Source organism: Balaenoptera ricei, chromosome 9 (assembly GCF_028023285.1).
Source record: "Balaenoptera ricei isolate mBalRic1 chromosome 9, mBalRic1.hap2, whole genome shotgun sequence".
Classification (NCBI taxonomy): domain Eukaryota; kingdom Metazoa; phylum Chordata; class Mammalia; order Artiodactyla; family Balaenopteridae; genus Balaenoptera; species Balaenoptera ricei.
In genome coordinates, this window is record NC_082647.1 from 12,173,373 (window position 1) to 12,185,195 (window position 11,823).

General features: G+C 43.7%; 1 protein-coding gene across 2 annotated transcripts; it reads left to right on the forward strand.

Annotated features, from left to right (window-relative positions):
• The first annotated feature begins 193 nt into the window (after window positions 1-193).
• Window positions 194-11,823, forward strand: LOC132371727 (transient receptor potential cation channel subfamily V member 5-like). Of its 2 annotated transcripts, XM_059933191.1 has the most exons (4): window positions 194-286; window positions 2,018-2,286; window positions 6,722-6,828; window positions 7,605-11,823. In XM_059933191.1, exons 1-4 carry the CDS (start codon window positions 220-222, stop codon window positions 7,903-7,905), a joined length of 744 nt encoding a protein of 247 aa, XP_059789174.1. In that variant the 5' UTR covers window positions 194-219; the 3' UTR covers window positions 7,906-11,823. The 2 variants fall into 2 exon arrangements, with proteins under 2 accessions (XP_059789174.1, XP_059789173.1); XM_059933190.1 differs by lacking the exon at window positions 194-286 and having other exon boundaries at window positions 294-2,286.

Here is an 11,823-nt window from a genome sequence, read left to right on the forward strand (position 1 = left end):
CATCATGATCCAGAAGGTCAGTGCTTTCCCCAGAGTTTCCTCTGGCTTCAGACATTGGACCTTTCCCAGACAGAGGGAGGGAGTGGAAGCAGAAAGGAAAATGCTCCTCGGAGTGGATCTGGTGGAACTCTGGTGACTTCCAATCTATCAGCTGTAGCTGCAGAGAGGCAGGTGGAGAAAGGTTCCCTCCACCCTCCCTCCCCTCTCTGTTTTCTGTAGATGATTTTCGGAGACCTGCTGCGTTTCTGCTGGCTGATGGCTGTGGTTATTGTGGGATTTGCCTCAGGTAAGCGCATCACTGTCTCTTCCATCAGATCATCGGATTCGGTTCTCCAGAAAGTTCTCTCTCACTCTTGCTCTCAGTTATTTCTCCTTTGCAATCCCCTTTGCCTTTTTTCCCCCTGGTGGAAAGTGAATCAAAAAACACACTTGCATTCTTAGGATCTGGGTCACTCAGGGTGGCCTAGAGAGTAGACTCATGTGCTCTGAATTTCTGGGCCAATAACATTCATGTTGACTAACTGCCCTGCAAGATCTTTAAAGGAGAGATAGAAAAAGGGCTTTGGAGAGAGAAGAATATTAAACAGGAAAATCTGGCCAGTCGTGAAAGGTGCCATAGGCAAAAAGTCCAGTATTTAATTCTACTATGTTTACACTTCAGAAGAAGAAACGAAAAGCATTCAATAACACATAAGGTGCCCTTTTTTCCCCTATGTGTGGTCAAAGTTGAAAGAAAAGAAAGGAATTTGAAAAAGGAGGTACAGAAAAAGGGTTTGGAGATTGTGAAGAATGAGAAAGGAAAGCAGAAGAGCTGTGAAGAGAGGCTGGAAGAAGAATGCCCAGTGGGGACCCAGTCACGGCCCAAGGCACAGGGGAAGGGTGTCAGAGAGGGGAGGAGAGGAAACATCCAGAACAGAACAGACAGAGCAGAGGGAGGGAGAGCACAAACGAACAAGTGGAAGACAGTTCTTAGGGAAAGGCAGAAAGAGGAAGGAAGAACAAAAGGCAGCAAGTCTCACCCAGTCCTCCATGTCGGCAGCTGAACCTCCATAAGGCAGGTGGATGCACCTGATGACATGTGAAGACCCACAACCCTAAAGACAATGACTTTTAGTACAAAGGACGCCATTCCTGTCCTAGGCGTTCCCCTGCTTAATGGGGGTTCCCACGAAACAGTAGACTGAAAAACTACACCAAGATCTGAACTCTGAGAGGGTCAAACTTTGATAGGCTGCCTGTTTGGAGGATTCCTCATGTACCCTTCCTCCCCACTCTCTACTCCACCTGCAGCTACACTTATGCAAAATGAGGAACTATAACAGAGTCGTTTTCTGTAGATCTCCTAAAGCATCTCTTCTTTGTTGTTGCAAAGCCATACTTTGTCATAGACCCAAGTTCTGCTCTTGGGGTCACCTTATTTATACTTCCATTCCCCACACAGAGATGGGTCTTTTAGAGGTTCTAACGCTGTAGTAAGTTTCTAGGATGCCCAGTACCATCAAGTAGGCTACACACTGAGCAGGGAAAACTTTTTTATGATGGTCCAAGCTCACCCAGGAAATCTCAGAGTGATGGATGGTTATCTAGAGGATACTGAGATTTTTTTTAAAGGTGCTTTTCTATTAGCCCTTTCATGTGCTCAGTTCTTTAAAATTGTTGGAGATTCCATGCGTTCTTGTAACAACTTGCCTTTTAAATATTTGGTTCTAAAATGTAAAACCCAGTTAGGTGACATATACTATATTGATAGATCGATCGATCGATAGATATTTGCTAAATTCTGAGTATTACTGGTATGATAAACTTGGTCATAGGACATCTGAGGGTTAGCCAGGTCCACAGGGAAAATGTGACTTATATGTGTAATTCTACATTTATGTGCCCGTGTGCCTATATGTGCTTGTGTGTAAATGTATGGAGATATATACTGGAGGTAGAATGAATGCTGACCAGGCCCATGCTTATTGTGATAACTCCCCATTTCCTGATCTCCATGCCCTCTTCGTGGGCGGAGCAGCGTTCTTTATCATTTTCCAGACAGAGGACCCATCCAACCTGGGGCAATTCTATGACTATCCCATGGCGCTGTTCAGCACCTTTGAGCTTTTCCTCACCATCATCGATGGGCCTGCCAACTATGATGTGAACTTGCCCTACATGTTCAGCATCGTCTACTTTGCCTTTGCCATCATCGCCACACTGCTTATGCTCAACCTGTTCATCGCCATGATGGGCGACACACACTGGCGGGTGGCCCATGAACAGGACGAGCTCTGGAGGGCCCAGGTGAGTTCATTAGTGTTAGTCTTTTTTTTTTTTATTAAAAAAAATTTGTATTGGAGTATAGTTGATTTACAATGTTGTATCAGCTTCAGGTGTACAGCAAATTGAATCAGTTATACATATACATATATCCACTCTTTTTTAGATTCTTTTCCCATATAGGCCATTACAGAGTATCAAGTAGAGTTCCCTGTGCTATACAGTAGGTCCTTATTAGTTATCTATTTTATATATAGTAGTGTATTTATGTCAATCCCAATCTTCCAATTTATCCCTCCCCCCCCCCTTACCCCCTGGTAACCATAAGTTTGTTTTCTACATCTGTAACTCTATTTCTGTTTTGTAGATAAGTTCATTTGTACCCTTTTTTTAGATTCCACATGTAAGTGATATCATATGATATTTGTCTTTCTGTGTCTGACTTCCTTCACTCAGTATGACAATCTCTAGGTCCATCCATGTTGCTGCAAATGGCATTATTTTGTTCTTTTTTATGCCTGAGTAATATTCCATTGTATATATGTACCACATCTTCTTTATCCATTCCTCTGTTGATGGACATTTAGGTTGCTTCCATATCCTGGCTATTGTTCTTAGTGTTAGTCTTACTAAGGGGCAGGGGATGGAGAGAAAAATCAAAGTGGAATATGCCACGGTAGATGACTCTTAGGAGAGTCACAAAACAACCCTGTGGGGCTGTCACTTCAACAGAGGTACTTTTGGATAGATGGAGGGGACTTTTAGCCTAAAGTCTTTTTTTATCTAAAAGAGTGTAAGATGGTAGGATAGGGTTAGGATCAACTCCCAAAAGCGCAGGGAAGGGTAGATTCAGGAGTCAACCTTGAATCCAGTGGGAACTAGAAACTGTTTTGTTCTTATATGTTCTAGTTTTTAATTTGGATCTTATTTTCTATTTGCTTCTATAACTGTTTCTCCATAATCTTTTCCTTATATCATCATAGGCTAATAAAATCTTAGAGTTGGAAGTGCCTTTAGTGGTCTTCTAGTTGAGCTCCTACCCAACATACACTCATTTATTGGTCAGAGGATCATTCAGTATCCTCTTTAATGCTGATTAGGATCTTATTATCATGTGGATCTGGGTAGAGGTTGGAAGGAGAGAGCTTTTTTATATTTCAAAAGTTTTTGTTATTAGAAAAGTCCATATTGCATTGAGCTGAAACCTTATCTTTCTGTAATTCCACTCTTTGGCCCAAGTTTTTCTTCTTGTATAATGCAGAACACACTCTCCCATAGGAGCGCCATTCAGATATTTGAAGACAGTCATCATTTATCCCCTCAGACTTTTCATTCATTAGCAATAATTATTTAGAGCCTGGTTTGTGTTGGAAAATGTCTAGGACCTGGGGACACAGGTATGATGATGTAGTCTGTGCCCTCATGGAGCTTACAGTCTGGCTGGGAAGACAAACATTAAATGAATGACTTCACAGAAAGCTGTACAATTAGAATAGCAAACGTGTCATAGAGACGTGAAGATGCTAAAAACAAGAGGCAACAGAGGAGTTTGACTGGAAAGTTAGGAAATGCTTTCCTGATGGAGTGACATTTAAGATGAGCGCCTAAACATGGGTAATAGTTGGTCAATTAAGAAGAATGAGGGGAAGGAATGGAGGTTAGGATTTGCACCCATTGGGACTTTTGGCTACAGGGACAGAAAACCAAATAGACTTAAAAAAAAATGGGCAGTGGGAAGAGGGTGTGTTGAGCCTCATAACTGGAAAGTTTAAGGAATTAAATCAGCTTCAGACATGGCTGGCCAGAGTCTGGATCTCCATTTTATACTTCAGTTTCTGTTCTTCTCTCTTTTGTCCTCTCTTAAGTCAGTCTCTCACATCATGTTGGTGAGATAGCTTAGAGAAGCTCTAAACTTACAAGGAATGAGCAGGTGCACTGTGTTCCAAATTCCAAGGGCTCATTCTTATTGTATTCTGTGTGTCTCCCAATACTGTGGATCTGTAGCTTTTAAAAGAGCATCTCCCTCTGTCCCCGAACCCATCTCATTGCAACAAGTTTGATCATAGGCGCAGGTGGTGGTGGTGGTGGAGTTTGGGGGAGAATAGACTAATTAACCAGGGCTGTGTGAAGTCCAGTCTACTCTAACTGATGGACTCAGAGTAGAGAAGGAGTGATTCTCTAAATGAAAGCTGGGTTCTCTTACCAGAAGAAGGTGGCGGGGGTTGCTGAACAATGGCACAAGAAGAACAATAAATGTCCTTTTCAAGATAAAGAAAAAGCGCTGTCCAGGGAAAGGGAATAGAATGATTGAAAATCCTGAGGTTGGGGACTTCCCTGGTGGCACAGTGGTTAGGAATCCTCCTGCCAATGCACGGGACACGGGTTCGAGCCCTGGTCCGGGAAGATCCCACATGCCGCGGAGCAACTAAGCCCGTGCGCCACAACTACTGAGCCTGCGCTCTAGAGCCCGCAAGCCACAACTACTGAGCCTGCACGCCCAGAGCCCGTGCTCCGCAACAAGAGAAGCCACTGCAATGAGAAGCCCGCGCACCGCCATGAAGAGTAGCCCCCACTTGCCGCAACTAGAGAAAGCCCACGTGCAGCAACGAATACCCAACGTGGCCAAAAATAAATAAAATAAATTTCTATATTAAAAAAAAAGAAGTCATATCTTTAAAAAAAAAAAAAGAAAAGAAAATCCTGAAGTTGGAGGGAGCTCGGCGCAGCTAAGAAACAGAGAGAAGGCCAAGAGAAGCGTGGAGTACCGAGAAAGACGGGGTGGAAGAAGACAAAGTGGAGAATTGAGCTATTTTAAGGATTCCTAGTTCCTTCAATTAATCAAGCTTCCTGAGCCCAATCCATCTTGACTGACCCTCTGTTCAGACCTACTATATCCTGGGCCTTTCAAAACTAGAATGGTCCTGATATGATTGGAGGAATGCAGCATGAAGAGGGGTCATGCTTTTCCTTGTTTTGGACACTATACTATAAATAGCACCTAAAATGGCATCAGGTCTTTTAGAAAATATGCAATGGGTTCTTACTAGGCTTATGATCAACTAGAACCCCCGCATCTTTGTTACATGACTGACTTAGCTAAGCTCCTTTACCGTTTTTCCTGTACTTAACACAGACACTTTAGTCTTTCTTTTTTTAAATTTTTATTGGAGTATAGTTGATTTACAATGTTGTCAGCTTCAGATGTACAGCAAAGTGAACCAGCTATACATACACATATCTCCGTCCTTTTTCTTTTTAGACTCTTTTCCCATATAGGCCATTACAGAGCATTGAGTAGAGTTCCCTGTGCTATAAGGCAGGTTCTTATTAGTTATCTATTTTTATACATAGTAGTGTGTATATGTCAATCCCAATCTCCCTCCCCGCCTTATCCCCTTATCCCCACAAGTTTGTTTTCTACATCTGTGATTCTACTTCTGTTATGTAAATAAGTTCATTTGTACCCTTTTTTTTAGATTCCACATATAAGCGATATCATATGATCTTTGTCTTTCTGTGTCTGACTTACTTCACTCAGTATGACAATCTCTAGGTCCATCCATGTTGCTGCAAATGGCATTATTTTGTTCCTTTTTATGACTGAGTAATATTCCATTGTATATATGTACCACATCTTCTTTATCCATTCCTCTGTTGATGGACGTTTAGGTTGCTTCCATGTCCTGGCTTTTGTAAATAGTGCTGCAATGAACATTGGGGTGCATGTGTCTTTTTGAATGATACTTTAGTCTTATACATAAATGTAGGACCTTACATTTGGTTTACTTAAATTTCATATTAGTGGTTTTTGACCAGCATTCCAGTCTGGTGAGATCATTTTTATATTGCTTTGTCATCTTGTGTATTACATATCCCTCCCAGTTTTGTGTCTCAGACATATTTGATAAGCTTGTCTTCTATGTTTCATCTAGGTAATTAATGAGGGCTGGGTAAAGGACAGAACATGTGACATGCCACTAGAACTTTCCCTGCCAAGTTTGGAGTCATTCACGCACCCTTTTCCTTCTTAGCATATGGGTATTTATTTAATTTGCTGCAAATTCCCTGAATATCAGCAGCATCATTTCATCCCCAAGATCATAGAGATCCTATTTAATCACATTATTTAAATCAAGATAATTGGTTTATGGCTTTCATATGAAAAAGGAAATGAGATTAGTTTGGAGTGACTAATTTTCCAAGAACCTGAATAGTAATGCAGGGGTCACTGTTTTATTCAAAGCACTCATAAAATATCCTCTCCTTTTATGGTAGGTGATGAGTAAGGCAAGTAGCATGGCACCTCCCACAGGCTAGGGCATGGGTAGGTGGCTGTCACCTCCACTGATCTCTGGCGTCCTCATCCCACAGGTTCCTTTTGGTTCCCTCTGTCAGTAGCCTCAGGGTTCTCTGAACCTCGTGGCTCTGAGTTCTTCCTCTATCTCTTGGCTCCTCCTAGGTCGTGGCCACCACGGTGATGCTGGAGAGGAAGATGCCTCGCACCCTGTGGCCTCGCTCCGGCATCTGTGGGTACAAGTACGGGCTGGGGGACCGCTGGTTCCTGCGGTGAGTGACAATGTAGACATGTGAACTGTCAACCAGTGTGAGGCCATGGGAACAAGGCTGACTGGTTCCACATTTATGACCCTCCCCTCCATTCTTGAGATCCCAAATTGGACCCAAAGGAGATATCATCACTCCGTAAAGCGAGACTGCGTTAGCCTGTATGGGGGAGGCGGGTGGAGCTGAAGTGATGGGGTGCAAAGAATGCTGAGAGCTGATGTCAGGCTATGAGTACATAAGGGCAGTAATGTGAACGGCTGAGAATATGAGTCCGTGCTCGAATGTGGGCATGGGTCACCCAACTTGGTCTAGTCTTGTTTCCACCTGACCCCCACTTCTAGTACATTCTTGAAGCTTCTAGTTTAGCCTTGAAGCTAACCTGCTCCTTCGTACTCTGCCTTCATCTCCTGACCTGGCTCTTCTCTCTCATTTATTTCCTGAATTGCATCTTCTCATCCTGACGACACGCTTATCTTTTAATTGGCTCTGTTTTCTCTTTCATACTCACCCACATTCCCCCCACCATCACACGCCCACACAAACCCTACTACCCTCCAAGTCCTGAATGCACAGCCTTTTGGGTCTCTCTCCTAGTTGTCCTCCATCTCCCTCTACTTCCCTTCATTTGATCCTAGAGGGTCTTCTGGCTTCAACGCTGCTAACTTCCTCCCCCTTTCCTCTCACTCCTGTTTCCCACCTGTGCCCCGCTCACTTCTGCTTCTCCCCATGGCCCATCTCTCCCCAGCTCAGCTGAGTCCTCTCCCCTTTCCCCTCCTCAGAGTTGAGACCAACCAAGATCAGAATGCTTTGCGAGTACGTCGCTATGTGGAAGCTTTCAAGGGCTCAGACAAGGAGGAAGAACATGAGCATCTTTCTGAGAAACAGCCCTCTGTGGTTGAAAGTGGGATTCTAGCCAGAGCCTCCCTGGCCCTCCCGACTCCCTCCCTGTCCCGGACCACATCTCGAAGCAGCAGCAGTCACCGAGGCTGGGAGATCATTCGTCGCAACACCCTGGGACACTTGAATCTTGGACTGGACCTTGGGGAGGGGGATGGAGAGGAAAGTGTCTATCACATATGATTAGGACCCCTGTTACTCTCCTCCCGACTCCAGGTAGGCCTGCGGGGGGCAGAGAGAGAGACACTGCCTATGCAAGCATCTGACCTTCATGCGCATTAATCCTGGGAGGGTGGACAGAATAATTCTTAAAGACCATCCATGCCTTGCCCTTCACATCAGCATCTAGGGATGAGCAAAGGGCCCCACATATCTTCTGTCTTCTTGGAAGTCCCACATCTTGGGAAAAGAGGGTATCTTTTCAAGCAAAGTTAGACTTGGCAACTAAAGACACGAGGTAGGGGTGCTAGGCCAGTAACTGGGTCATCTCCCTTTCTACCCCATGAGGCACTAGATTGTAAGCTGTGAATCCTCCCTGGTTCCACAGGGCTTCATGTGGGAAGAGCCAGGCATGGCATTGAGGTTGTAGCCTCTCGCCTCTTCTTGTACCCTATAGGACTCCCTCCCCACCTACCAACCAAACCCCAACTAGAAAACTGCAAGAAAAAAGGTTCTTTATCCTTCCTTTATTTAAAAAAAAATGCACTGTGATATACATAACATAAAATTTACTATTTTAACCATTTTTAGGTGTACCATTCAGTGGCATTAAGTACATTCACATTGTTGGGCAACCATCACCACTGTTCATCTAGGGAATTTTTTAAACTGAAACTCTTGTACCCATTAAACATTAACACCCCATTATCCCCTCCCCATGGTCCCTGATAACCAATATTCTACTTTCTGTCTATGAATTTAACTACTCTAGTTACCTCATATAAGTGGAATCATCCAATATTAGTCCTACTGTGCCTGGCTTATTTGATGTAGCATAATGTTTTCAAGATTCATCCATGCTGTAGCATGAGTCAGAATTTCATTCCTTTTAAAGGTCAAATAACATTTCATTGTATGTATATTCCACATTGTGTTTATCCATTCATCCACTGATGGACGATTGGGTTGCTTCCACCTTTGGCTATTGTAATGCTGCTATGAACATTGGTATACAATTATCTGTTCAAGTTCCTGCTTTCGATTTCTTTGGGTGTATGACTAGAAGCAGATGGCTAGATCTTATGGCAAGTCTACGTTTAATTTTTTTGAGGAACTGCCATACTGTTTCCCACAGCAGTTGTACTGTTGTATGTTTCCTCAGGCAAGGCACAGGGTTCCGGTTTCTCCACATCTTCACCAACACGTTACTTTCTGATTCTTTGATAATAGCCATCCTTTTGGTTAGGAAGTGGTATCTCATTGTGGTTTTAATTTGCATTTCCCTGACGACTAACAACATTGAACATCTTTTCATGTGCCTATTGGCCATTTGCATATCTTCTGTCTTGAAGAAATGTCTATTCAAGTCCTTTACCCATTTTTGAATTGTTTCGGGGTTTTTTTGGTTGTTATTTTTGGGTTGTCTTATCCTTGTTTTTTGAGACTTGGAGTCTGAAGTGTTTGTATCTCATTTGCATCCTGGTGTGTTTTTAAATATGTGAGGTAAATTATTCCTTTCTATGCTTGGATGGCCCCATCATTTGTTTTATGAGACCATCCCTGGCCTGTGTCTCTGGTTGTCTGTTAGCAGCTGTTCATCCTTGCCTCTGGAGGTAACAGGCTCCCAACCATGTTTCCTGCAACAGCCATCCTCCACCCCCATCTCCCTTTGTCCCTGTGCTGAGCTGTGGGGTAGACAGCAATAATAGAGCCCGGGCCATCCCTTTCCAGGAAGGAAATTGGAAACTAGGTGTCCAGGGTACCCATTACAGCCTCGCTTTGGCCTCCAGCCCTTCTCATCCCAGCCCTGACATCACCCTGACCATAATGCCATGACAACTCTTAAGAGGACTGTGGTCTGGAATGGCAAAAAGGTAAGTGGGATTTGCAGCACCACAGACAGGTTCATCCAGATACTCATGCAAGGCACAAATGAGTGCAGAACAGTGGGGGATCACACACACACACGCACACACACACACACACATATATACACACACACACACACACAGGTGGTATGGTTTCTAAGCGTGCTCAGCATGACTCCTCTAATCTTCTTTCACAGTGGAAACTCTCCTTCTCCTGTGTAAAGCTAAACTCCCATCTGTGTTCCAGATGCAGTTTTCTTTCTGTCTCTTCAGGCAGCTCTGTCTATCACTGTGTCCTGTAACTCCTCTCACTCTTGTGTCTTCAGCCTCTGTCTCTCTCCCCTAACGATGCTAGTCAGCAATTAACCATGCTCTGCTCTTTCCCACCTGCAAAGACATTGTAATCGCCCTCCCTCAACTCCCATTTCTCTTTTCAGCTCCTGCCCTATCTTTTTACTCCCTCTTCAGGGCCAAACTTCTTAAGAGAAGACCCTATTGTCTGCTGACCTCTCACTGAGTCCTCACCCCATTGTGAACTGACCTTGTCTCTCCTTGATGCTAGTGATAGCACTCGCATCAAGGTAATCTACCTGTAGCTAACCCCACTGAGCAATCAGAGTCTTGCGCAAACTCCGTAGCGTTCAGATGCTAGTGGACCACTCACCTCTTCTCAGCACGTGCCTAGTGCCACGTACGCCTCCTACTTTGCCTGCTTCTCTTCTATCCATCCCTTAAATAATTTTGGTCCACGAGGCTCTCTGTTTTCCTCACCTGGAACCTGGGAAGTTCCAGCTGCCTCCGTAGACGGTATTGACACACACACACACATTCATGATTCCCGACTCCTTACCTTCACTTTAGATCTGTCTCCTGAGCTCCAGGCATGAACAGCTTGGATGCCTATCATTTAGACAGCTCTACCTGGATATTTTACAGACATCTGGAACTCAGCACGTCCCAAACTGAACAGCTTTTCTTCCTCACCAAACCCACTCCTCCACCAGTGTTTCCAACCAAATAAGTAGGCAAAATTGCCCAAGCTCAAATCTTAGGTGTCGTCCTCTACACACCTGTCTCAACTCTCATATGCAGTTAATCTCAAGTCTCGTAGATTCTATAAAACATCTCCCTTGAAAAAGAATAACTTTTGAGTAGATGATACACCACATGGTACAAAATTCAAAGAGCACACAAGATATACAGAGAAAAAAACATTCCTACCTCTGTTCCAGCCCCTCATGTATTCTCCCCAGGGACTCTCACAAACAAAAGTTTGTTATCTATCCTTCCAAAAATACTCTATGCATATCTGAGCATACCTATGTATATATTCCTCTAAAAACACATATAATATAGTGCAACGTATTAGAAAAACACTTCTTGCTTTTTTCACTTAATATGCTTTGAAGACTGTTTCATTTGTCTCTACCTCTCCAGACCCTATTGCTATTCTTCCAAAATGGGCCCCCATCATGTCCCACCTTAATTCCAGGAGTGGGTTCCTCCCTGTGCTGTCTGCATGCAGTCTTGGTTTTCTCCAATCTATCAGTCACACTAGAGCCACAATGATCTTTGTAAGATGCAACTCCTGCCTCAACCTGTGATCTTCTAGAAGCCCTTCCATGAGCTGACACCTGGCAACCTCTCCTGGCCTTCTGTTTCACCAAGATGAATTATTCATTCCTCCTCTATTTTCCTTCCTTTTGGCCTTCACAGTTTCTGGACCTTTCTACCTCTCTGCACCATTCTCCCTTCCATCTTTGTAACTTCTATTCATCCTATTAGTCTCAGCTTAACAATCGTATATTGTGTTTGTGTGTGTTTTGGGGGGTGGGGGGCCCTGACCCATAGGCTAGGTTGGAGTCTGCCTCTTCTGTTTCCAGGCCACCTATAATTTCTTCTTATTATACACCCTGCACTTTATTGTACTTACTTGTTTAAATGTCTGTTTTCCTTAACAGACTGTAAGCTCCACAAAGGAGAATGTGATACCCATCTTATTCATCTCTGTGTTCCCAGTGCTTGGCATGATTCCTGGTACAATGTAGTGGGTAATAAATATTCATTAACTGAA

Coding starts and splice junctions, on each gene's coding strand:
- LOC132371727 (XM_059933190.1), top strand. CDS start 1,915: ATGGAGATATATACTGGAGGTAGAATGAATGCTGACCAGGCCCATGCT. Junction 2,287..6,721: donor ACGAGCTCTGGAGGGCCCAG/GTGAGTTCATTA, acceptor GGCTCCTCCTAG/GTCGTGGCCACCACGGTGAT. Junction 6,829..7,604: donor GGGGACCGCTGGTTCCTGCG/GTGAGTGACAAT, acceptor TCCCCTCCTCAG/AGTTGAGACCAACCAAGATC.